The sequence below is a fragment of the Mustelus asterias genome, chromosome 29 (genome assembly GCF_964213995.1).
Source record: "Mustelus asterias chromosome 29, sMusAst1.hap1.1, whole genome shotgun sequence".
NCBI classification, from domain to species: Eukaryota; Metazoa; Chordata; class Chondrichthyes; order Carcharhiniformes; family Triakidae; genus Mustelus; species Mustelus asterias.
Window position 1 is genome coordinate 9,331,720 of NC_135829.1, and position 26,850 is coordinate 9,358,569.

The 26,850-nt window shown below is 46.7% G+C and overlaps 1 protein-coding gene across 2 annotated transcripts in view; it reads left to right on the forward strand.

Moving 5' to 3' along the window:
• The window catches only part of edc3 (enhancer of mRNA decapping 3 homolog (S. cerevisiae)), a 136,374-nt gene extending 111,892 nt beyond the window's left edge, over window positions 1-24,482 (forward strand). For both annotated transcript variants that reach the window (XM_078200015.1, XM_078200016.1), the window contains 3 exons: window positions 4,276-4,429; window positions 9,264-9,481; window positions 18,823-24,482. In XM_078200015.1, the coding sequence (XP_078056141.1) occupies window positions 4,276-4,429; window positions 9,264-9,481; window positions 18,823-19,157 (707 nt within the window). In that variant the 3' untranslated portion in view covers window positions 19,158-24,482. The remainder of the gene's footprint in view (window positions 1-4,275; window positions 4,430-9,263; window positions 9,482-18,822) is intronic.
• Window positions 24,483-26,850: the final 2,368 nt, after the last annotated feature.

Consider the following 26,850-nt stretch of genomic DNA (forward strand, 5'->3'; position numbering starts at 1 on the left):
CATTCCAGGCCCCCACCACCCTCTGTGTAAAAAAAAAAACGTCCCCCGCACATCTCCACTGAACTTTCCCCTCTTTATCTTGAACTTGTGCCCCCTTGTAATTGTCATTTCTGCCCTGGGAAAAAGCTTCCAACTGTTCACCCTATCCATAACCCTCATAATTTTATAAACTTCTATCAGATCGCCCCTCAGCCTCCATCTTTCCAGGGAGAACAATCCCAGTTTATTCAATCTCTCCTCATAGCTAATACCCTCCATACCAGGCAACATCCTGGCAAACCTTTTCTGCACTCTCTCCAAAGCCTCCACGTCCTTCTGGTAGTGCGGCGACCAGAATTGGACGCAGTACTCCAAATGTGGCCTAACCAACGTTTTATTGGTCAGATAATTTGCCAACTTTTATACCCGGTATCCCATCCGATGAAGGCAAGCATGCCATAAGCTTTCTTCACCACCTTTTCCACCAGCTGCGGTGCTGGGGATAGAACCTGCGTCATCCTAGGTTACCCGTCCAGAGATATTACCACAACATCACCATCTCAGCTGAAGTTGGAGTGGGAGCTGTCCAGGAAAGGCAAGTGAGCGGGTGTGAGCTGCGAGACTGGAATTTGAACCTTGACTTTCTTGCCTTATTTCGACTCCCCAACGGGTCCAAAAATGTAATTTACTGGCTCTTGGAATCTGACACCTTTTGTAAGGTTTTGAGCTTTTCGTGGAATTTAGTTTTCTTAAAAGTATTTGTAGATGGGTGACGACTGCTATTCCCATATTGTAAAAATAAACTGGAACGATCGGTGTGGAAAATTAAGCCTTTTTTCTTAATATCCACGGCGAATTCCTGCGTCACTGTGGAACGTGGTTAGAAAGTCGGTTAATCACTTTTCCCCATCCTATTGCAACGGACTGACATAACCAATAAAGTTTAACATTGAACCTTGTGCTTCAGAAAGCCATGTTGACGGACTGCAAATCATTATGGGCGCTGTAGTCACCTCAACAGACCACTACTGTGAAGCAGTTTTAAGATTGGGCGCCTTTCAGTAATGCTTTCCGACAACAGTGCTTTTTTTTTGAAAAATTTAATTCCCTCTAATTCCTGGCGGAATTTCTGATTTCCCCTCGGGTCGATCCATGAAGCAATCGCTCTTCTCCAGCCAAAGGTGCTGGCTGCAGACTTACTGCAACACCAGCTACCTTACTAAAATGTCCCTGCTGATCCATTCATTCTCCTGACATCTTCTTGGTGCAGTTCGTGGATTTGCTTTGGCAATCTCTGCTGACGCTTGGATCATGTTTGGATCGCTGTGAGAATTGGATAGACTATCTGTGGCATTGCTTCACCCGTTTCCCCTCTTAAAAGTTTTGTTACTGGATGTCAGGCTAATTTATTTTCCCTTTCTTCCTCCTAAAGTTTATTTATTAGTGTCGCAAGTAGGTTTGCATTCACACTGCAATGAAGTTACTGTGAAAATCCCCCGGTCGCCACACTCCAGTGCCTGTTCGGGTACATTGAGGGAGAATTTAAAGGTTATTAGTGTCACAAGTAGGCTTACATTCACACTGCAATGAAGTTACTGTGAAAATCCCCCAGTCGCCACACTCCGGCGCCTGTTCGAGTACATTGAGGGAGAATTTAGCATGACCAATCCACCTAACCTGCACATCTTTGGACTGTGGGAGGAAACCGGAGCACCTGGAGGAAACTCACGCAGACACGGGGAGGACGTGCAAACTCCACACAGACCGTGACCCAAGCCGGGAATCGAACCCGGGTCCCTGGCGCTGTGAAGCAGCAGTGCTAACCACTGTGCCGCCCGGGAGCTATCCTGTCACAGGATAGCTTGTATTTGTACAAACGCAAGCCTGAGGCATGAACCTTAGGTTCAATTTTTTTTTAATGCCATGAGGCATAGGAAAGGTTTTGACAACATAGTTCTGCAAAAAGCTCAGCGCTGTTTTCACTTCTGTGTTTTCAGCTTATATGCTTGGTTTGTGCTACATTTGGCTTCACTTTAAATTGCCAGGATTCCCCAGTGACTCGAGTTTTACAACTATATGAGCAACTTTTTTGCATTCCTAAACAATATGCCTAGTTTTTCATTGTAAGCAGCTGGTTGTGGGACTGCTTTAGTTTCAGGTGATGCACTTCAGCTGTTTGAAGTCCAGCACTTAAAGTTTAAAGTTTATTTATTAGTCACAAGTAAGGCTTACGTTTACACTGCAATGAAGTTACTGTGAAATTCCCCTAGTCGCCACAGTCCGGTGCCTGTTCGGGTACACTGAGGTAGAATATAGCATAGCCAACGCACCTAACCAGCACGTTTTTCAGATTGTGGGAGGAAACCGGAGCACCCAGAGGAAACCCACGCAGACACGGGGAGAATGTGCAGACTCCACACAGGCAGTGACCCGAGGCCGGAATTGAACCCGGGTCCCTGGCACTGAGAGGCAGCAGTGCTAACCACTGTGCCACCATGCCACCCACCATTTGTTTTCATCATTGTCAGTATGATGGCAGTGAAAATTGATTTATTTTGTATATATATTCAGGGATTCATAGAATCCCTACAGTGCCGAAGGAAGCCATTCGGCCCATCGAGCCTGCACCGACCACAATCCCACCCATTCCCATAACCCCACATATTTACCCTGCTGGTCCCCTGACACTAAGAGGCAATTTAGCATGGTCAATCCACCTAACCCGCACATCTTTGGAGTGTGGGAGGAAACCGGAACACCCAAAACCACGCAGACACGGGGGAGGATGTGCAAACTCTGCACAGACAGTGACCCAAGGCCAGAATTGAACCCGGGACCCTGTGAGGCAGCAGTGCTAACCACTGTGCTGCCTACTTTTTAAACAAGACGTATTTAACATATATATATGTATGTCTGTGTGCGTGCTACTGCCTGTGTGCATCTTATAGACGTGAAAATAGTTGGTCCTCATTGATTATGTCTGCAAGTGACATGTCTGGGCAGCAATTTGTTCTACTGGATGTTTACTGCATCTTAACGCCCCTGGATTAGATAAACATTGGCTGCTTTCCATAGACTGCGTTTTGATTAGCCCACCAGTTTTAGCCTTGACCATGTCCAGTTAATTTTGCATTCCCCAAAGTGCTCCAATCATCAACATCCCACACTAGTTGGGACCACTTTAACCTCCGCAAGTCGATGTAACAGTACAATGGAATGGTGCGCCCGGATTCATCAGATACTGCTCTGTCGCCGCTAAAGCGGACACAAGACTTCACTGTTGAGTTGTCTCGGTTTGAGGTATGAGTGAAGTTGGAGACACAGACCTTTTGTATCATGGTGCCTCACACAGATGCAAGTCACTTGCAACATTTTAATAAAAAGATCAGATTAGCACAACTGACAGTTGGGAGACTTGTGAAGAGATTATTTTGAACTGATGGTCGTAATGTAAAGAGACTTAAAGTACGTGGGTACTTGTAGACTCTGCCACATACTTCCATCATGAAGGTTATTAGTGGAGCAGTTAGGTTTGTATGACTGTTGCCACAGTTACTTTTATTAAGCTTTTAAAATGGAAAATTCATGTTCTCCAACTGTTTTGGTGTGATTTGAATTCAGTTTTGATAATGCCGGCATGTTTATTCAATTTATTATTGTCACATGTTTGCAGTGAAAAGTATTGTTTCTTGCGCGCTATACAGACAAAGCATACCGTTCATAGAGAAGGAAAGGAGAGAGTGCAGAATGTAGTGTTACAGTCATAGCTAGGGTATAGAGAAAGATCAACTTAAGTGCGAGGTAGGTCCCTTCAAAAGTCTGATGGCAGCAGGGAAAGAAGCTGTTTTTGGGTCGGTTGGTACGTGATCTCAGACTTTGGTATCTCTTTCCCGACGGAAGAAGGTGGAAGAGAGAATGTCCGGGGTGTGTGGGGTCCTTGATTATGCTGGCTGCTTTTCCGAGGCAGCGGGAAGTGTAGACAGAGTCAATGGATGGGAGGCTGGTTTGTGTGATGGATTGGGCTTCATTCAAGACCCTTTGTAGTTTCTTGCAGTCTTGGTCAGAGCAGGAGCCATACCAAGCTGTGATACAAGCAGAAAGGATGCTTTCTATGACACATCTGTAAAAGTTGGTGAGAGTCGTAGCTGACATGCCAAATTTCCTTAGTCTTCTGAGAAAGTAGAGGCGTTGGTGGGTTTTCTTAACTATAGTGTCGGCATGAGAAGTAATATCTTTGGCATAGTTCCTACACGTTTTCCTCGTTTTGCAATGATGTTGTTTATGCTTGCCTTACAGATTCGGGATTGGTTGTTCCGAGTATTTCTTACGACTTACACAAGAAGTTACTGGCGACTGCCGAAAGGCACGGCTTGTCGTTGGAGCGCAGACTGGAAATGACAGGAGTGTGTGCCAGCCAGATGACACTCACACTGCTTGGTGGACCTAACAGGTACTTCTGGGCTAATGTGCATCACTGCTGCCCTTATAGTTAAGAAAACAATGCACACTGACTCTTTAATCTAGTCAGCTTCTCACAGTGATAGATTTTTATGGTTTCCAGTGGCAGCATCAAGTTTCCATTCCTCTGTCCTGTGTGACATGGGCGGCACAGTGGTTTGCACTGCTGTCTCACAGCACCAGGGACCCGGGTTCGATTCCGGCCTCGGGTGACTGTGTGGAGTTTGCACATCCTCCCCGTGTCTGCGTGGGTTTCCTCCAGGTGCTCCGGTTTCTTTCCACAGTCCAAAGATGTGCGAGTTAGGTTGATTGGCCATGCTAAATTTGTATCAGGGGAACTAGTTAGGGTGGAAACGTGGGGATGGGGTCTGGGTGGGATTATGTTCGGTGCAGACTTGATGGGCCAGGTGGCCTCCTCCTGCACTGTGTAGGACTCTATGACATGAGGGGAGGCAGTGGCACAGTGGTATTGTCACTGGACTAGTAATCCAGAGCAAGATTTGGGGACCCAGGTTCAAATCCTGCCGTGGCAGATGCTGAAATTTGAGTTTGATTTTTAAAAATCTGGAATTAAAAAGGGAACATGATACCATTGTTGATTGTTGTAAAAATCCACCGGTTCACTAATGTCCATGAGGGAAGGAAATCTGCCGTCCTTACCTGGTCAGGCCTTCATGTGACTCCTGATACACAGCAATGTGGTCGACTCTCAAATTCCCTCTGAAATGGAGGGAATGGGCTATAAATGTTGGCCCAGCCAGCGATTCCCACATCCTGTAAAAGTGAATTTAAAAAAAAAAGTGGATGGTAGGTCCTTGCCTAATGTGAATTAATTTGCAATAACTAACTTCAGCCACTTGTGGTATGTAAGTCTTTGGAAGAGGAGGAAAGCCAAGTCATAGAATCAAAGAATCCCTCCAGTGCAGAAGGAGGCCATTCAGCCCATTGAGCCTACACCGACGACAATCCCACCCAGGCCCTATCCCCGTAACCCCATGTATTCACCCTGCTGACCCCCCTGACACGCAGCATGGCCAATCCACCTAACCTGCACATCTTCGGACTGTGGGAGGAATGCGGAGCACCCGGAGCAAACCCACGCAGACACGGGGAGAGCGTGCAAACGCACAGACAGTCACCCGAGGCCGGGATACCCGGGTCCCCTGGTGCTGTGAGGCAGCGGTGCTAACCACTGTGCCAGTGACGCCCACATCCCATGCAAGAAAAACTCTCATTAGGCTGGTCCCAAGTACAAACTCGGCTTATCTTGACTCAAATGATGGTTTGTACCAGGGGGCACAAGCGAGCATCCCTGAAGCGCAGGAAGCCACGTTGCACTAACCTAATCAAACCCAGTACAAAAACGACAAAGTCCCATGCCTAACACCGATCCCAATGGCAAACTTAAAATACCGAGCGTTAGTGATGCCTCGTCTTTCTCGCCTTTCAGACAGGGCAAGAGCTGGCACAAGCAAAGATTAATTTCTTCAAATGGTGTCTGTCGGGGCTAGATCTGAGGAAATGGTTACATATGGTACAGGATATTTTAATGGGCAATTTCCTCCTTGGGTGTGGAACTTAAACAAATCAGAATTCCAAGTATTGCAAATTCCTGCCAGTCTGTGGCTATCTTTTTTTTTGCGGGATGGGGGGGGAAGAGTTGCAATGTTTTTCTTCTGTCGTCTTGTTTTTCCCACACATTGTGCATTGGTACTCAGAGCCCCCCCTCCCCCATTGTACTCAGTTATATTACCTCCGTTATTGAGGCTGTGGACATTCCTGGAACATTTCTCAAATGTTTGAATGTTTAAAATCTGAAGATATAATCTTTTATTCATCAGAGCTGGCTCTCCGAACTGTTATTCTAAAACGAAAAGTAAATCCTGCTCGCATGAAACAGTCGAAGTCACTGACCTGACCAGGAAAAAGTGGACAGATCCTTGGACGCCGAGCTCCCAGAATCCTGTGTGATAAATTAACCTTCTGGCCTACTCACTCACCATTAAGTAGGAGTCCTCATAGAATTCTTACACTATTGAAGGAGACCATTTGGCCCATCAAGTCTGTGCCAACCACAATCCCACCCAGGCCCTATTCCCGTAACCCTCATTTAACCTGCTAATCTCCCTGACACTAAGGGCCAATTTAGCATGGCCAATCAACCCAACCTGTTGATTGGGTTGTGGAAGGAAGCCAGAGCACCCGGAGGAAACCCACGCAGACACTGGGAGAACGTGCAGACTCCACACAGACAGCGACCCAATCTCCCTAACATTAGAATAAATTTAGCATGGCCAATCAACGCAACTCGCACACCTTTGGACTGTGGGAGGGAAACCGGAGCACCCGGAGGAAACCCATGCAGACACAGAGAACGTGCAAACTCCACATAGACAGTGACCCGAGGCCGGAGTCCTGGTTATGACTTTATAGTTCCAGCAATCAACTGGAACCATGTTTAGCTTCTAAAAAGGATGAGACACACCAGTCGTTTTTTGACGCCCACCCCATTTTCTCCAGGAGCTGATTCCAGCACAGGTATGGTTCCATGGCTGGTGAAAATGCTCAGGTGCCCCCCTCCAGGGCCAGGGAGAGAAATCATGGACCCCGGTGCTTCTCCCGTTTCCAGGCTTCCTATTCCTCTACTGCCCCCCCAATCCTCCCCCTCCATCATGCATGATATTTTATTTCCACTTTCGATATTCTCCAATCCATTCCCCAATCACAGGCCCTAGTAAAATGCAAACACTTATTGTTGGCATCTGTTACAGATTTTGTCTGACTTATGTATGCAGCACTGTGCCGTCTTGCTAACCACTGTGCCACCATGCCGCCTGTGCCATTGATTACACTGATCTCAGAGGCTACCTCAGCCCTTATTCATAGAAATCATAGAAACCCTACAGTGCAGAAGGAGGCCATTCGGCCCATCGAGTCTGCACCGACCACAATCCCACCCAGGCCATATCCCTACATATTTTACCCACTAACCCCTCTAACCTACGCATCTCAGGACACTAAGGGGCAATTTTAGCATGGCCAATCAACCTAACCCGCACATCTTTGGACTGTGGGAGGAAACCGGAGCACCCGGAGGAAACCCACGCAGACACGAGGAGAATGTGCAAACTCCACACAGACAGTGACCCGAGCCGGGAATCGAACCCGGGACCCTGGAGCTGTGAAGCAGCAGTGCTAACCACTGCGCTACCGTGCCGCCCCATATTAATGCGTTCTACACATTGCGCCAAGTGGATATGGTGACAGTAAATTCATATTTGGGGGAAAGATTCAATACCTGCATCCCAGGTACCCTGCGCATGATCGTTTCCATTCTGTCGAAGTATAGGAAGACTCTCTTTTTCCTGGGTGCATGATAATCAACATAATTATTTCTTACAAGGGATGTAATTGAATTTTATTTTTATCAGTAATCTCTCAAGGTAGAAAGAGCAAAGTGGCATGATTAAACAGCATAGGTCTTCACTGTCGGTGAGAAGCATTGGAGCCCTCTGGCGTCTCTGTGCAGCACAACTGTTAAGAGGCGAGAGGACAAAGACTGTTTGACAATTGTATCTGTGGCGGCGCAGTGGTTAGCACTGCTGTCTCACAGCGCCAGGGACCCGGGTTCGATTCCCTGCCTCAGGTCACTATCTGTGTGGAGTTTGCACGTTCTCCCCGTGTCTGCGTGGGTTTCCTCCGGGTGCTCCGGTTTCCTCCCATAGTCCAAAGATGTGCGGGTTAGGTTGATTGGCCATGCTAAATTGACCCTAATATTAGCAGTGTGAATATGTGGGGTTACGGGATTAGGGCCTGGGTGGGATTGTGGTCGGTGCAGTCTCGATGGGCCGAATGGCCGCCTCCTGTACCGTTGGGATTCTGATTATTTCCTTGATTTGTGCTCTGCTGATTACTGCTTCTCATTACAATATATTTTCAACATCCACCATGCAACACACTTTATCATATTTCAAAACATCAAAAAAAAGCATAAAAAGCACCAAGCAAGAGTGGGATAATAGTTAAGTAGACAAAAGGACAAGGTTGAAGTTCATAGAGAATCATGTACGTTGTCAATTAGATTACAATTCACTGAGCCTATTCTGCACACCTGTCCTGGCAATCTCACCCGACAAAGCCCACTCACAGGAAACTTTAATTCTCAACAAAATTAAAAGAACTCCGCCCTCTGTTCGCAAGATAATTTTGGATGACAAAGGCCACTTGGCCGAGTTCATCTCCTCTCTCCCAGTATAACAAATGAACATGGATATTAGGAACAGAAGTAGGCCATTTGGCTTCTCGAGCCTGCTCTGTCATTTGATAAAATTGCCTACGTTAGATTAATGACTACAATTGAAAAGTACTTAATTGGCTGTGAAGGGATTTGGAATGTTGTGAAAGGTGTTGTCCAATGGACCCTAACCAGCACGTCTTTCGGACTGTGGGAGGAAACCCACGCAGACACGGGGAGAACGTGCAGACTCCACACAGACAATGACCTAAGTCTGGAATTCCCATTGACATTACCCCATGGTGGCGGGATACCCGCGGGCGGAGGGTGTGCTATCGGCGGGACAGGAGAATCCCACTGGCGTGAATGGCCGGAATTCTCCGGCCATGGTTTTTTATGACAATCAGCGGTAGTTTCAGAGTCACCCATTACTGAGAGATAACCTTGTATTCCAGATTTTGCCTGGGCCTGTGACAGTACCACTGCGTCACTCTCTCCTCATACAACCCTTCCACAAGGTTGAAAGTGACCCTCAGGATGATTTTTGCTTCAAGGTTAAATTGGGATGATTTATTTTTCTTCTGTTTTCAAGGTTAAACCCCAAGAACGTTCACCAGCGTCCAACGGTGGCGCTACTGTGTGGACCACACATGAAGGGCGCTCAGGGTATCAGCTGCGGCCGCCATCTTGCCAACCACCAGGTGCAGATTATTCTGTTCCTCCCCAACTTTGTGAAGATGCTGGAATGTATCACCACGGAGCTTCAGCTTTTCAGCAAGACGGACGGCAAGCAAGTGGCCAGTGTCAAAGGTGCGTGGTCATCCATCCCGTGCGAATCTCACCCGTTTGCTTAGGGCAGGACAGGTGGAACCTGTGAGCGTAAACGTGTTGAACCTCAGACAATCCTCGCTGGCTTTTCGAGATGCCTTTCCCTACATAACTGGCTCTCACTTGCCCGTGCTTAATGGATTTCCACAGCATGACATTGCATCTATTATTCTAGAGTTGAGCAAATTTATTTTTGAAACAAGCAGTCAGGCCTTTGCTAAGTTACTATTTGTTATAATTATAAATGTGAGTGATTTGCATGGGTGTATTAAACAGAGAGCAGAGAAAACCACAATGGACCTTGAAGTACAGCCAAGTACCGAAAACCATAAGGGATTTGAACAGAGCAGATAGGGAGAAACCCTTCCCGCTGAGGGAAGGATTGAGAACGAGAGGGCACAGATTTAAGGTCATTGGTAAAAGAAGCAATGGAGATGTGAGGAAAAGCTTTTTCATGCAGCCACTGGTTAGGATCTAGAATATGTTGCCCGAGGGTGCAATGGAGGCAGGTTCAATGGAGGCATTTAAGAGGGAATTGCTAGCTGCAAAGGAAGATTGTGCCGGGTTACGGGGAGAAGCCGGCTGGGGGGGGAATGATACCAGGTGAATTGCTCATTCACATGGCTGGCGCAGACACGATGGGTTGAATGGCCTCCTGTTCTGAAGCAGCTCTATGATTCTGCAAATGAGTTCTTGGGAGCTCGACTCGCGACATAGCCAGATGGTTACTTCAAGCCCCACTCCGTGACCTGAGCACGGTAAACTAGGCTGAAACTGCTGGGTGAGTACGGAGGGGAGTGCTGCATTGTTGGAGATGCCCATCCTAGGTTGAAACATTAGCATGAGGCTGGTTTAGGTGGTACCGTGCAAAGAAAACTAGGGAATTCTCCTGGTGGTGAGACCAACATTCTTCTCGACACAACTAAGGAAAAACTAACTGGCCATTTCTTTGCCTGTTTGTTGTATTCTGCTGTGTGCAAAATGGCTTTCAGGTTTTCCATCAGGAGCAAATCCCTGCGCACAAAGATAATTCATTTCCTGTTGCACACTTTATTTAAAAGAAATGCATGCAGAATAGAACATAGAACAGTACAGCACAGAACAGGCCCTTCGGCCCACGATGTTGTGCCGAGCTCTATCTGAAACCAAGATCAAGCTATCCCACTCCCTATCATCCTGGTGTGCTCCATGTGCCTATCCAATAACCGCTTAAATGTTCCTAAAGTGTCTGACTCCACTATCACTGCAGGCAGTCCATTCCACACCCCAACCACTCTGCGTAAAGAACCTACCTCTGATGTCCTTCCTGTATCTCCCACCATGAACCCTATAGTTATGCGCCCTTGTAATAGCTCCAGCCACCCAAGGAAATAGTCTTTGAACGTTCACTCTATCTATCCCCTTCATCATTTTATAAACCTCTATTAAGTCTCCCCTCAGCCACCTCTGCTCCAGAGAGAACAGCCCGAGCTCCCTCAGCCTTTCCTCAAGACCTACCCTCCAAACCAGGCAGCATCCTGGTAAATCTCCTCTGCACTCTTTCCAGCACTTCCACATCCTTTAAATGTCAGCCTTAGTGCTATCTCTCAATCGGCTCAATTCTATTCATCACTAAGCTTTCGGTTAAACGTGATGGTGCAGGCAGGTGAAATTTTCACAAGATTTTTATTTTGAGAAATAAATAGACAAAGCTATTTTAAAATGACTTTGTTACGTGATGGCGCAGTGGTTAGCACCACTGCCTCAGTGCCAGGGACCCGGGTTCAATTGCAGCCTCAAGTGACTCTTTCTATTTATTCGTGGGACATGGGCGTCACTGGCTGGGCCAGCATTTATTGCCCATCCCTAGTCGCCCTTGTTCAGAGAGCAGTTGAGAGTCAACCACATTTTGCTGTATCTCTGGAGTCACATGTAGGCCAGACTGGGTAAGGATGGCAGATTTTCTTCCCTGAAGGACATTGGTGAACCAGATGGGTTTTTCCGACAATGGTTTCATGGTCATCAGTGGATTCTTAATTCCAGATATTTTTTATTCAATTCAAATTCCACCATCTGCCGTGGCGGGATTCGAACCCGGGTCCCCAGAACATTACTGAGCATCTGGATTAATAGTCTAGCGAGAATACCACTAGGCCATCACCTCCACTGTCTGTGTGGTGTTTGCACATTCTCCCCATATCTGCATGGGTTTCCTCCGGGTGCTCCGGTTTCCTCCCACACTCCAAAGATGTGTGGGTCAGGTGGGTTGGCCATGCTAAATTCTCCCTCAGTGTCAGAGGAATTAGCAGGGTAAATATGTGGGGTTACGGGGATAGGACCTGGGTGGGATTGTTGTCAGTGCAGGCTCGATGGGCCGAATGGTCTGTTTCTGCACTGTAGAGATTCTATGATTTTAGTGATATACTAAGTCCCTCCTTACCTGTGGAGAACCAGTCATGAGAACTGTTAAAGATTATGTCCCCTGCCAAATGTGGGTTGCATCTGGACAAAGCGTTGATAGATATCTTAAGGCCAGCTTGAAATGCAGGCCGTTATAGCTTGCCACTGCTTGGGAGAGCAAGTCGAATATCGGTGCAGTTTTTCCCTCGGCTTTTCGGTGCCAATGTACCATATATTTCTGATAGCACAAGAAGTCTCCAGAACCTGGTTGGATAGCAGTTAACGTATTTAGTTCACACCTTCAGAGTGCAACACATCTGAGCATCCAACAAAGTGCAGTTGCTTTTATTTTGAGCTTACTGCACCGTCCGTAGGATTAAATCTGATGTCTCAATAAAGAAAGCTGAGAGGTCTGAGGTCACGTGCCAATCGACTCAAGAACAGCTTCTTCCCTGCTGCCATCAGACTTTTGAAAGGGCCTACCATATATCAAGCTGATCTTTCTCTCACCCTATCTGTAACGGCAACACTATATTCTGCACCCTCTCCTTTCCTTCTCCCCTAAGTATTCTATGAACGGTGTGCTTTGTATGGCACGCAAGAAACAATACTTTTCACTGTATCCCAATATGTGTGACAAGTCAAATAAACTTGTCAGATTTGGTCAGCCCCCCCCCGGGTGTCTCTCTCTCTCTCTCTCTCATACGTGCGCACGCACACGTGAGCACACGTGTGTGTGTGTGTGCACACACACCTCACCTGTGTGTCAGGAGCTGCCAATGCTAGATGGATGGTCTGACAGTGTAGTCAAATCTTCTTCCTCCTCCAACTCCTCCCCCTCCTCCTCTGGTCTCCCTTCACTTTCCAGGTTGTACTTTCTTTCTGGGCTGTTTGCCAGGCCAACCCACCTGAGGGGGAGAAGATGGGCCGGACTGCTTTTCCCCTTTTGCACTTGGCGCATTATATTCACCAGTTCCTGTTTATTATACCTGGCACCTTGCAAGAAAGCAAGTGAGGACAATTGTTCCGTGAGCTCGATTGTAGTTATTCCATAAACTCTTTACAAGGGAATTTTTATATCTTTCACGGGTCAGTGAATCAGCGCACTGTTGTTTAAACAATGGTAATGTTTATCTAGAAGGTTTTTGGCTGCTAACTATCTTTAACTTATAATGGCACATATTGGATTACACTGAAACTTCCAGTAGTTTTATCCAGAACAACCAAAACTGGTTTCAACGTTGCTTGTTATTAGATTTAAAAAATAGTCTCAACTTTATACATACTGAGTAACTTATTGGAGGCAGTTACGCCACTGTTTGGCTCAGTCTGCAAATCCCTAGTTCATATTTTTTAATAGAAAAGGATAGTTTGCTATTCAAACTGGCATTTTCCTCCCCCCACCTTCCATGGCTGCCTTCCAAATTCATCCAAGTTGCTGCTCTTCACATGTGAGTGCAGATCATAAGTGTTTTTCCCCAACATTCATACCGGCTGTTTGCAGTGAAGAGTCTGAACCCAGTTTTATCTCTTTTACCATTACCCTACTGCAGAGAAACTGTCACCCTCCTTTATCATAGAATCCCTACAGTGCAGAAGGAGTCCATTTGGCCCATCGAGTCTGCACCGACCACAATCCAACCCAGGCCCTATCCCCATAATCCCGTGCATTTATCCCAGCTAGTTCCCCCTGACACTTGAGGGGAAATTTAGCATGGCCAATCCACCCCTAACCCGCACATCTTTGGACTGTGGGAGGAAACTGGAGCACCCGGAGGAAACCCACGCAGACACGGGATGTGCAGACTCCACACAGACAGTGACCTAAGCCAGGAATTGAGCCTGGGTCCCTGGCGCTGTGAGGCAACAGTGCCAACCACTGTGCCGCCCTTTTGTTCTCCTTACTCAGATGAGACCTTTTTCTAACCTGTACCATTGATCTGCCCACCCATCCCTTGATTATGAACAGCAGAATGTGATTTATGCGTAAGAGGAAGAAATACTTTTTCCAATTGTCATTTTTCTGCAGTTTCTGTGTAGTTTTAGGGTGGCACGGTGGTTAGCGCTGCTGCCTCACAGCGCCAGGGACTGGGGTTCGATTCCAGCCTCAGTTGACTGTCTGTGCGGAGTTTGCACATTCTCCCCGTGTCTGCGTGGGTTTCCGCTGGGTGCTCCGGTTTCCTCCCACAGCCCAAAGATGTGTGGGTTTTAGGTGGATTGGCCATGCCAAATTGCCCCTTAGTGTCTAAAGATGTGCGGATTAGCTAGATTGGCCGTGCTAAGTTGTCTCTTAGCATTCCAAGATGTGTGAATTAGGGGGACTAGCCATGCTAAATTGCCCCTTAGTGCTGGGGAATTAGCAGGGTAAATATGTGGGGTTACAGGGATAGGACCTGGATGGGATTGTTGTTGGTGCAGATTCGATGGACTGAATGGCCTCCTTCCGCACAATCGGCGTTCTATGATTCTGACGATTCTATGATTTCAAAATTCTAAGTTTCTGAAGAGGTTAAAATCTTGATTTAAATTTTGGGAGTCATTAATAATGTCATGTCCCTGATTCCTAAAAGAATTCCACCTCCGGTTTGAGGTCATGAGGAAATGGCTCTCAAAAATATGCAACAAGGGTGCGATGGCCAAGTCATGTTCCAGTTTGGATCATTGGCGAGGAGAATGTGTTGTTGGCTCCTGACACACAACTGCTTCACTCAACGACTGCCTCAAAACCGTTCAAGCCTTAAACTTTTATTTCTTTCTCATGCTAAAATTTCAAAAAGCGTTGCAACCCTGAATCAGTCGATGTTAATGGGACAGATTAATCTTGCCTTTGGCACAGTTTGCCTTCCACCTGCTGACAGCTTGGCATAGATTAGGGTTCCAATTCTGATTGACACCAGAAACAGCTTCTTCCCCGCTGCCATCAGGCTTTTGAATGGACCTACCATATATTAAGCTGATCTTTCTCTACACCCTAGCTGTGACTGTAACGCTACATTCTGCACTCTCTCCTTTCCTTCTCCCCTATGCACTCTATGAACGGTATGCTTTGTCTGTATAGAGTGCAAGCAGAAATACTTTTCACTGTATCCCAATACATGTGACAATGATAGATCATATCGAAATACCCCCCCCTCCCCAAGGCATGGGTACAATTTTAAGAAATGGAAAGAGAAATTGTCTGCAAGGAACTCCATCTCAAACTTCAAGCGACACAGTGGCACAGCGGTTAGCACTGCTGCCTCACAGTGCCAGGGACCCGGGTTTGGTTCCCGGCTTGGGTCACTGTCTGTGTGGCGTTTGCACTTTCTCCCCGTGTCTGCGTGGGTTTCCTCTGGGTGCTCCGGTTTTCCTCCCACAGTCCAAAGATTAAGTTTGCGGGTTAGGTGGATTGGCCGTGTTCAATTGACCCTCACTGTCAGGGAGAGGGGAGGGGGGGTGGGGGGGGGGGTGAAACTAGCTATGGTAAATGCATGGGGTTGTGGGGATAGAGCCTGGATGGGATTGTGGTCAGTGCAGACTTGATGGGGCAAATGGCCTCCTTCTGCACTGTTGGGGTTCAGTGCCTTCAAAGTTTACAAGCCGTGTCATTTCATGTTTTTTGGTGGTCTGCATGCTGTGTGTGAATGTCTGCTGTTTAAATTGGGAGTCACTGGAATCCGAGACCAGAGGTAGCAGCCGAAATTTGGATTATACCCTTTGCAGAGGAGAATGAAAGGAGTTTAATTAGATAATTAATGACCCTCGGGATGTCCCCAAAGTGCCTCATTGCATCTTAGCTGCCTTTTTATAACGTTACTATTGGAATCTCGAGAAACCTGGCAGCCAGTTCACATACCGCAAGATCCCTTAAAGCAGCAGTGTGATAAATAACCAGTTAAACTATTCTGTGACATTGAGTGAGGGGGAAATATTGGGCAGGAGCCTTGGGAGAACTCTTCTGCTGTTCTTCGAATAGTGCTGAACAATCGTTTGCACTCACTCAGGCCCTCAATCTCACGCAAAATAACAGCACCCACAACAGTGCAGGGTTCCCTCAGTGCTGACACACACAAGTCAGTCTAGATTATTACATGACTCTGATTAACTGTATCGCTATTATATAACTTTTATGTCAAGGCCTTTATTATATATAACTCGCTTCTGCTCTAACAGTGGCACAGTGGTTAGCACTGCTGCCTCACAACGCCAGGGACCCGGGTTCGATTCCTGGCTTGGGTTACTGTCTGTGCGGAGTTTGCACGTTCTCCCCCGTGTCTGCGTGGGTTTCTTCCGGGTGCCCCGGTTTCCTCCCACAGTCTGAAAGATGTGCTGGTTAGGTGCATTAACCATGCTAAATTCTCCCTCAGTGTACCCGAACAGCTGCCGGAGTGTGGCGACTAGGGGATTTTCACAGCAATTTCATTGCAATGCTAATGTAAGCCTACTTGTGACACTGACAAATAAACTTGTACCGCGCTGATCCTCCGTACTGTAACTTGTGTTATGCAATACTTAGAATCTGTGTGCATGCACTTTGCAGCAGAATCCACAGGGCTGCAAGGAATGAGCATTCAAAGTCAATTGTACTGCACTGCCCCAACTGATGCCCTGGCTGAGACCAATAGATTCAGTCACACCCCGAGACAGAACTTGAATTTTCCTAGTGTACATCGCTTTGGAATGCTCTCTGCCCCACTCCCATGCGTGGCATTCTGTTACTTTCTTACATAACACCATTTCGGGAGCAGTGCAAGACTGCAGTTGTTTGAGAATGCCCATTGTGACCTTGCAACTCGGGATGAGCAATAAATGCAATCGCCGTCACCCACATCCTGAAAGCGATTCGGAGGGTTTGGAGTAAGTGTGCGCTGAGGATGTCAGTCAAGCCATTCTTGGCTTTAACTCCTTTTGCAAGGAGAAAGCTCCTGAACCCTACCGAAGCACCTCTGTAACCTGGAGAGCTAGGTTTTTCACATTGTGAGATGTCCCCACTTCACAGGCAGCCGGTTCCTCAGTCTGTGTGAGCGAGCAGTTACATCTATTTCGGTTCTGTTGGTTGAGGCATGGATATTGCCCAGGCACCGAGAGAGAGAGCTGTCCTCTCTTAAAACGTGGCTGCAGGATAGGAGCATAGGAATTAGGAGCTAGAAGTCGGCAAATTCAGCCCTTCGACCTTGCCCCGCCACTCGATCAGATCATGGCTGATCTCTCCCTGGTCTCAAATCCACCTCCCCACCTGTTCCCCATATCCCCTTGTCCCTTTTTTAAAATTAGAAATATATCTATCTCCTTCATGAAACCATTCAATGATTCAGAGTCCACCGCACTATGGGGCAGCGAGTTCCACAAATTCACCCTCTGTGAGAAGTAGTTCCTCCTCATCTCAGTGTTAAATCTACCGCCTCTCAACCTATACCTGTGACCTCTTGTTCTCGATTGCCCCACAAGGGGAAACATTTGATCTACATTTACTCTATCAATCCCTTTTAGAATTTTATATACCTCGATCAGATCCCCTCTCATCCTTCAAAACTCCAGCGAGTACAAGCCCAAACTGTTTAACCTCTCCTCGTACGTCAACCCTTTCATCCCCGGAATCAATCTGGTGAAACTTCTCTGAACTGCCTCCAATGCCACCACATTCCTTCCTCAAATAAGGAGACCAAAACTGGACATAATATTCCAGATGTGGTCTCACTAACACCCTTTCCAAGATCTTTTCTATACCTCCTTTGATTTGATTTATTATTGTCACATGTATTGGGATACAGTGAAAAGTATTGTTTCTTGCGTGCTACACAGACAAAGCATACCGTGCATAGAGAAGGAAAGGAGAGAGTGCAGAATGTAGTGTTACAGTCATAGCTAGGGGGTAGAGGAAGAGCAGCTTAGTGCAAGTTTGGTCCTCGGTTTAACTGGAAGAGGATACCTCTGACGATGCAGCACTGCCCTCAATCCTGCACTGAAATGTCAGTCTAGATTGTGAGCTCAAGTTCTGGAGCAGTACTGTACAGCATTGAGATGCGGCAGCAAGTGCTCCCTGGTCAGATTTATTTCTGATCATTAGAGATCTGGGAGTACAGATCCACAGATCCTTAAAAGTGGCAGCACAGGTGGAAAAGGTGGTGAAGAAAGCATATGACACGTTTGCCTTCATCAGGTGGGGCATCGAGTATAAAAGTTGGCAAATTATGTTGCAGTTGTATAAAATGTTAGTTAGGCCACATTTGGAATACGGTGTCCAATTCTGGTCGCCACACTACCAGAAGGATGGTGGAGGCTTTGGAGAGAGTGCAGAAAAGGTTTCCCAGGATGTTGCCTGGTATGGAGAGTATTTGCTATGAGGAGAGATTGAATAAATTGGGATTGTTCTCCCTGGAAAGACGGAGGCTGAGGGGAGACCTGATAGAAGTTTATAAAATTATGAGGGGTATGGATAGGGTGAAGAGTGGGAAGCTTTTTACCCAGGGCAGAAATGACAATTACAAGGGGGCACAAGTTCAAGATAAGGGGGGGTAAAGGTTCAGTGGAGATGTGCGGGGGCGGGGGGGGGGGGAGTTTTTTTACACACAGGCTGATGGGTTTCTGGAATGCGTTGCCAAGCGAGGTGGTTGAGACACACGTTAGTGACATTTAAGACTCATCTGGATGGACACATGAACAAACGGGGAACAGAGAGATATTAGCAGTTGGCCTAGATAGGTAAATGTGATCAGCACAAGCTTGAAGGGCCTGTTCCTGTGCTGTACTGTCCTTTGTTTCTTTGTTCTATCACACCGGCACACCGACAATCAATTGGGATTTCCCAGATTCTGATTTGTACCAAATGCCATAAAGCAGACCACATTATTTACATTCGACTTGACGCGTGAAGGTGGTACTCTTTTTTTTTTTAAGTGGGATTATCCTCAACACGTCTTTCTTGAGTAACTTTTCTCTTTTTTGTTCTCTTTGCAAATTTACAGACCTGCCAGACACCCCTGTTGACTTGGTGATCAATTGTCTCGACTGTCACGAGAACCCGTTTCTCCGCGAGCAGCCGTGGTACAGAGCAGCCGTCGAATGGGCCAACCAGAATCGGGCTCCGGTGCTGAGCATCGACCCGCCTGTGGGTGAATTGGAGCACTTCATCGATGCCAAGTGGTCCTTAGCCCTCGGCCTGCCTTTGCCGCTGGGGGAGAGTGCCGGCCGGGTGTACCTCTGTGATATTGGAATACCAAAGAAGGTCTTCCAGGAAGTGGGAATCTCCTATCACTCGCCTTTCGGCTGCAAGTTTGTTATACCTTTGCACTCTGAGTAATAGTGGCTTAACGCACAAGAGGAAAACCGTACAGGCCACAAAGCATCTCAGCAACCGACAAGAGGGAAGAATATGGAAAAGTGTTCGAAAGCCTTGACGTACAACTGACTTGGATCTAAATCTTCCTGCAGAAAATTGTTTATGAGGCAGGGGAAGTATTGCAAGTATCCTGTTGCGATTGGTGCCGTACCACGTTCCAGTAAGGGATAACCGCGCCAAAGCTCTGCAGTTATGCCTTGACCCCAAGACACACATTACCGTGCCTTTATTGTGAAGGCTGTGCAGGGTTATGGTTTGTCACACTTGTTAAGGCCTTTTGGTCGGGTTGAAACGGGCACCACCCACGGATACCCATGTTGGACATTCTCACTATTCAAACGTTTGACGGGGTGGAGGGGTGAGGGTGGAAACTGCTGTCGTAAGTGCAAACACGTTTAAAGTAGGAAGATATTCACAAAGAAATGCCGTAATTGTCATGTTTGCGGTTTCCTTCAAATTCTATGTGGAAATGATCGCCGGTGGGAGTCCTTTTGCCACGAGCAAAAGCGCTAATGACTTGAAACAGTATTTTCAAACCCTGTGTTATTTTTTTAAATGAAGCTAATGTGTGTAATTGTGGTGAGTTCCCAGCGTTTCGGACTCGAGTTGCCTGCATCTGTGATCTTTGAGATGCACTAACAGCTCCCCCTACTGCTTTTGTAAGCAGCTTCTGTGGAAATCCCAGTTTTGGGTGGATTTTTTTTTGTTGGGGGGGGGGAAAAAAAGGCCTTCCTTTCAGCCTTCTGCTTTTGCCTAGCTTAGTACCGGGTGAGCGATATCTAATGGAGGTGTGGCTGTTTCCATAGTTCCCCAGTCATAAGCCACAAAACACGGGAGAATCCCTGATGGCGCCAGCCAGCCCCGTTTCCGCGAGCGATGGGGCTTTGAGCCTATCAGATATGCAACCATTTCGAAGGGCGTGGACTGCAGTGTCTTAAGGCTGAGTGGGGATTTGCCCTTAATCGCATTTTTGTTTTGTTTTTTTAGACGGGGCCCACTACACTGGAGTGTTCTTGTGTGTGTCTTAAGTTGTTGGGTGTCAAGTTAATGGAGCTGCCAGTTGGAGGGTGCTAGGAGGACTTCCGTTTTGTTTGCCAAGCTGGTTGTTTAAATCAATCGCACATATTCGCACAATAGTTGATGGGACCATTAGTTCAGTAGACTTTGTTTTTTTTTAAAAAAATCCAATAGTGAATCTGGTACTTTCAGCACCTGGGTTTTGTATGCGTGGTAAAATTGAAGTCTAAAAGTCTACTTATAAATACAGCTGCTTTGAGGAAATTAGATTGTCGAAGAGGATTGTGTTGATTGTCAAGCTGAACCACAGTAGTTTAGCCTAGAACTAAGCTCCAAAATGCTTTTACTTAGAGAGACATATATATATATACATTATATATACTAAGATGGAGCCAGCAGAATGAATACACCTTCCTGTGCTCCTAATCTATTGAAGTATTTCTAATCACCTTTGTTGCATGACTAGATTAGCGAAGAGAACACTTCCTGCTGTAATAGATGAACATTTTAAATAGATTCACTAAGGTAGGAGGGGAGTTCTTTTTTTCACTAAAGCTATATTCACAGTGTCCAAGGAACGGGTACAAATGTACACCACCTCATCCCCTCGTGTTCAATCCACATGGCTTTTTGTGGTATTCTTTCTTTAACCATGGCAATGATAGAAGAGGTTGCTGTAATGTTTTTTTAAAACTTGGCTATCTTTTGAGCCTCCGATGAAGCAGGTCATCAAAGATGCCCGAGGTTCAGCCTCAGTTGCGTTTTGCGTTCTTGAGTGTAGATTAATTCTTTGTTCCTTAACTCCCAATATTTCATTCCCCATCTCGTCCCCTTTTTTTTGCTCGGACAATCTTGCCTGATCACTGGGAAAACATGGGAGTTGGCAGAAGAACAGCCATTGCGGAGAAATGGCAGTTTCGTAACAACTTGACGGACACTGGCGCTCGGAAATGCAATTTCCCGAACGGGGCAGGGCCAACTGTGGCTTACTTTCTTTTAGCGGGGACCCAGCAGTCCTCGGCTTTACTGCTGACTGTGTTCTAATGGGGAATGTTTCTCTGAAGATGCTCCTTTAATCTTTCCTCTGATTGTGTGTGTGCGCTACGCTCTTCGCAATGGGTGAAAGTTGGCAGTATTGCAATATTTCAAGAGGCTGGGGGAGATTCTTTAATTTTCAAACGTTTTCTTTCTCTAAACTGTAACTGTTCAAACCTCTGAGGTCTCTTGAAACTGCCTCTTGTGAGATGCTTTGTAGATCTTTTGTATTTTAATACTTGACAAACCTCTGGTAGAAAACAGCAAGAAGTTACTTTTTAAACAGCATGGAAGAACATGTTTGCCTGTACAATGTGATGATGCTTCAAGCCAGTTTAACTGTTCAGTGAAGTGCGAGCAGTGACCACAGCCTTCGTTCCCCCTCGCCCACCCCTTTGCTTTGAGCAAAAGTGGGTCAGTAAACCTCATTCAGTAGCTTGAATCAAGCCATCACACAGGATTAAGTTGATTTTTAAGATTCATTTGTTCTTGCCTTGTTTGATTTTGGAGGAGAGTTTTTTGTTTGAGTGGTAAATGTGGATGGTTTGTGCCCTTTGAGGGAAAGGGGATAAGATGCTTAGGACCAGGAGGGAACTGAATTAGCATTACATCCCCCCGCTATGATAAGTTCGGTGAAAGACCCTGATTTAATGTCCAATAACTCAACCCCCTTTTTGTTTCCCATTCAAAGCCAATCAACAATACACCCATGTCTCAGCACCGCAGGTTCTTGGGAGTCAAAATGCTACTGACAGCCACAGTTTAGGTCTGTTGTGAGACATCGTGAACTCGTTAAGTACAGCAGTAGAGCTCATTATTGGGCAAGAGAGGTCTTGCTCAGTACAGTCATTGCACAGTTGAACGAAAGGACAAAAGGCTCGAGTATATTTTTCGTTGACACAAGAATGTAGGTAAGCAAACATTGCTGACATTTGCCGAGTTGTGCTTTTCAAGAAAGAGAGTAATTTTGGTTGCCTGTAAACTGGAGACGGGCTGCGAGGGACGAGGCGTGCAGGAGATTTGCACCAGCATTCTTGTCAAAAGTCTGAAGCGAAACACGTTGGACAATGCTCGATGTACACTTCCCAACGCGACAGGCGCAACTTAGTATCTGAGGAAAGCTACTTTTGCGTGCAAGTGCTGAGCTTTAGGCCCGTGGCTGCCTGTGTCAATCCTGCCCCATTTTAAAATCCAAATGATGTGATTTTCTAATATTTTAAAAACAAAATTTCAGATGGATTCGCGCAGTCTACAGAAGTGATGTCGAGTATGACCGGGCGCAGGGTGGTGATGGAGTGCGTCAAACTGTGTTAAGAGTGTTAGCTGGACCTGGGTCACGCTGTTTCGAGATGTTCCCTAACACCACTGAGCCCTCAGCACCCTGAGCCCATTGTTCGGAGCAGCGGAATCCAAACATCCTGGCGATTTTTTTTTTGTTTCCAGGCAGATCGAAAACATGGGCCATTTTCCAAAGTATACCATCCCTACACTTCAGCGAGCTCTCTGGTCTGACGCCACAGCACTTGCATTTCCCCTCCCTCTCTCTCCCTCTCCCACACAACCATAATGGCCCTGGATGTGGAGTCTGTTGTGTTTTTTTCCCCCCTTAGGCTGGGGGTTTTAACAAGTCCCTGTGGTGGTGATTCTTGTGTAAAGGGAGGAAGAACTCTGGCCCGAATTATTCTTTGCTTGCTTAAAAAAATAATAATAAATCTGGCAAACGGGATAGAATTTGTGACTCCTCAACCTTACAGGTCATTTTATGTTATGACAGCACTGATTTGAGGAGCCAGGAAGTTTTTGAAGAATTAATGTCCTATTTCAGTTCTGTAAAATGAAGCAAATGGTTATTTTTGGTCAGACGTTTCGGATCAGCGGTTAAAGACGGTGACAAACAACTCAAGTTGCCCGAGACGCCTCAGTTCCTTGCCTCACATGGAAGGCACGGTGTGGCACAGTGGTTGGCACTGCTGCCTCACAGCGCCAGGGACCCGAGTTCTGTTCTGGGCTTGGGTCACTGTGCGTTCTCCCCGTGTCTGAGTGGGTTTCCTCCGGTTTGCACACTCAGTCTGAGAGACGTGCTGGTTAGGGTGCATTGGCCATGCTAAATTCTTCCCTCAGTGTTACCCGAACAGGAGTGTGGCGACCCGAGGGGGTTTTCGCAGTAACTTCACTGCAGTGCTAATGTCACTAATAAAACCTTGTACGCATAAAAACCTTCAAACTCTTCTTCCCACTTGCTCTTCTGGAGGCAGCATTGCCTACCTGCTGTTGCCAAACGATGCCTTGCTGACTGCAGTGCGCAGGACAATCCGTGGATGAGCAGAAAGCTTTGTGGGTTAGGATTAGGGTATGCTACTGAGCAGTGATGCTTCACTGAAGCGCCCAGGCTGACCTGTGTGCGTTAATTGCCTCCTCTTGTCTAGAACATCCCTGGCTTATTGAGGAGTGGGGTGTGGTGGTTGGGGGAGGGGGGAACAAAATAAGTTTGTTTCCTTTCCCTGACTAATTTCAAGTTATGATGCCGGCGTTGGACTGGGGTGGGCACAGTAAGAAGTCTCACAACACCAGGTTAAAGTCCAACAGGTTTATTTGGTAGCAAATACCTTTTGCTACCAAATAAACCTGTTGGACTTTAACCTGGTGTTGTGAGACTTCTTACTAATTTCAAGTTGCCCGTCTAAGAACAGGGCCGTTGTGAAGATCTATTTGGATTTAAGCCGGGCAGCTGGAAGTAACTGCCAGCACTCGTTCTCCAGCTCGCCCGGGAAGAATGAACGGCCACTTGGTGAAGGGCTGCAGAGCCGCCCGGGAGTTTGGAACTAAAACCTTTTCAGCAGGAGTTCTTGTTCAAACCGGAGCCATGATGTCTGTAGGTGGGTGTCTACGTTGCCCTCTGCTGGCACAGAGCTTTACATGCAATGCATAATTCCACACCCCAGCCACCGCAGTCAAAGTGGGAAAGGCTGCTCGCAATCTTCGCAGTGGCCTTTAGCGCTCCCGAATAAAGTGAATTTAAAACAACGCTTGAACGAAATGATCAAAAGTAGTGCTCCAAAATTGAGCGTACAGTAAGGTCACTGGCATCCAGTATTCCCTTACAAGGCCTGGCTTGATAAACTGGAGCCTATGAAACTTGATTCTTTACACTATGTAGACATTAATGCATAATTTTCTTTTTCTTAAAATAATTGTTTACAGGCACATTTGTACCCCACCCCCCTCTCCCAAAAAGAGAAACTTATTGGTGACAGGGAACCCCCTGTGTGGAGTTTGCACATTCTCTGTGTGGAGTTTGCACATTCTCTGTGTGGAGTTTGCACATTCTCTGTGTGGAGTTTGCACATTCTCTGTGTGGAGTTTGCACATTCTCTGTGTGGAGTTTGCACATTCTCTGTGTGGAGTTTGCACATTCTCTGTGTGGAGTTTGCACATTCTCTGTGTGGAGTTTGCACATTCTCTGTGTGGAGTTTGCACATTCTCTGTGTGGAGTTTGCACATTCTCTGTGTGGAGTTTGCACATTCTCTGTGTGGAGTTTGCACATTCTCTGTGTGGAGTTTGCACATTCTCTGTGTGGAGTTTGCACATTCTCTGTGTGGAGTTTGCACATTCTCTGTGTGGAGTTTGCACATTCTCTGTGTGGAGTTTGCACATTCTCTGTGTGGAGTTTGCACATTCTCTGTGTGGAGTTTGCACATTCTCCTCGTGTCTGCGTGGGTTTCCTCCGGGTGCTCCGGTTTCCTCCCACAATCCAAAGATGTGCGGGTTAGGTTAGTTGGCCAAGGTTAAAAATTGCCCCTTAGAGTCCTGAGATGTGTAGGTTAGTGGGATTAGCGGGTAAATATGTGGGGGTAGGGCCTGGGTGGGATTGTGGTCGGTGCAGATTCGATGGGCCGAATGGCCTCCTTCTGCACTGTAGGGTTTCTATGATTTCTAACCCATCTCCTTCCCAGACAATCGCACGCGTTCTCAGAACATGTGCCCCCCCGTTAGCCTAGCTTTGAGTACATTCTATTACAGCAGTGTTAAGTATTGTACTGTGGCGCAGGTACAAGTGGCATCGCCTGTGCTATTTCTCTGCTGCTTTGATGCTGCAGCTGCTATAGCTGTTGGCTATGAGGTAGTTGGAGGGGGGTGGAATCTGTTCATTAGAAAGGATTTTTAAAAAACTGTACACTTAAATAGACTGGTATACTGTGCTGTGATCTTTCGAGTAAATGTGGATATTTTTAAATAAAAGCAGGCGAAACGTCGCTCACATTTCTTTTTTGTAGTTGATTTACAGTGTCGAAGCCACCCTGCACCTTGATTCAGGCAGCATTTTCTGTCTGCGCTGCTTGCTGCGGGAGTTCAGGTTTTGCGGTGAAAGCTGGCACCTTGGCACCTGGAACCGGAGCGTCACGCCTGTGACTGTACCAGTTTACTGTAGTCTTAAGGTTGCTGCCCCTGAGTCATTTGCGACCCCCACGAGGTTTTGTGAATGTGTTCTTTCCGCTTCGCCGTTGACGAAACCTTTGCGAAATGTAAATCCGTTGCCTCGAGATTTTCAGTCCAAAATACTGTCCTGTGTTCTGGAAGGTACGTGACTTCTCATTGCTGGAACTAAATAAAGACGAAACTTGCTGTTGACTGGTCTCCTTTTCCGAGTCTGACACTATGCAAATGAGGGTAATTCCAGGCATCAAAAGAAATATTGGGAATGCCAGAATAAACTTAATAGAATCATAGAATCCCTACAGTACAGAAAGAGGCCAGTCGGCCCATCGAGTCTGCACCGACCACAATCCCACCCAGGCCCTACCCCCATATCCCTACATATTTTACCCGCTAATCCCTCTAATCTACGCATCCCAGGACACTAAGGGGCAATTTTAGCATAGTCAATCAACCTAACCCGCACATCATTGGACTGTGGGAGGAAACCGGAGCACCCGGAGGAAACCCACGCAGACACGAGGAGAATGTGCAAACTCCCCACAGACAGTGACCCGAGCCGGGAATCGAACCCAGGTCCCTGGAGCTGTGAAGCCGCAGTGCTAATCACTGTGCTACCGTGCCGCCCCTGCCAGCTTATTATTTTTCCTAAAAATACACAATTCTGAAAATTTGTAGAAGTGCATTGGACATAGAAACAAAGCGAAGAGAAGCAGGAGTAGGCCATTCAGCCCTTCGAGCCTGCTCCTACATTCATTTTGATTTTGATTTGATTTATTATTGTCACATGTATTAACATAGTGAAAAGTTAAAACAGAGTGAAATAGTGCCAAAACAAAACAGTGAAAAGTATTGTTTCTTGCGCGCTATACAGACAAAGCATACCGTTCATAGAGAAGGAAAGGCGAGAGTGCAGAATGTAGTGTTACAGTCATAGCTAAGGTGTAGAGAAAGATCAACTTAATGCAAGGTAAGTCCATTCAAAAGTCTGACGGCAGCAGGGAAGAAGCTGTTCTTGAGTCGGTTGGTATGTGACCTCAGACCTTTGTATCTTTATCCCGACAGAAGATGGTGGAAGAGAGAATGCCCGGGGGTGCGTGGGGTCCTTAATTATGCTGGCTGCTTTGCCGAGGCAGCGGGAAGTGTAGACAGAGTCAATGGATGGGA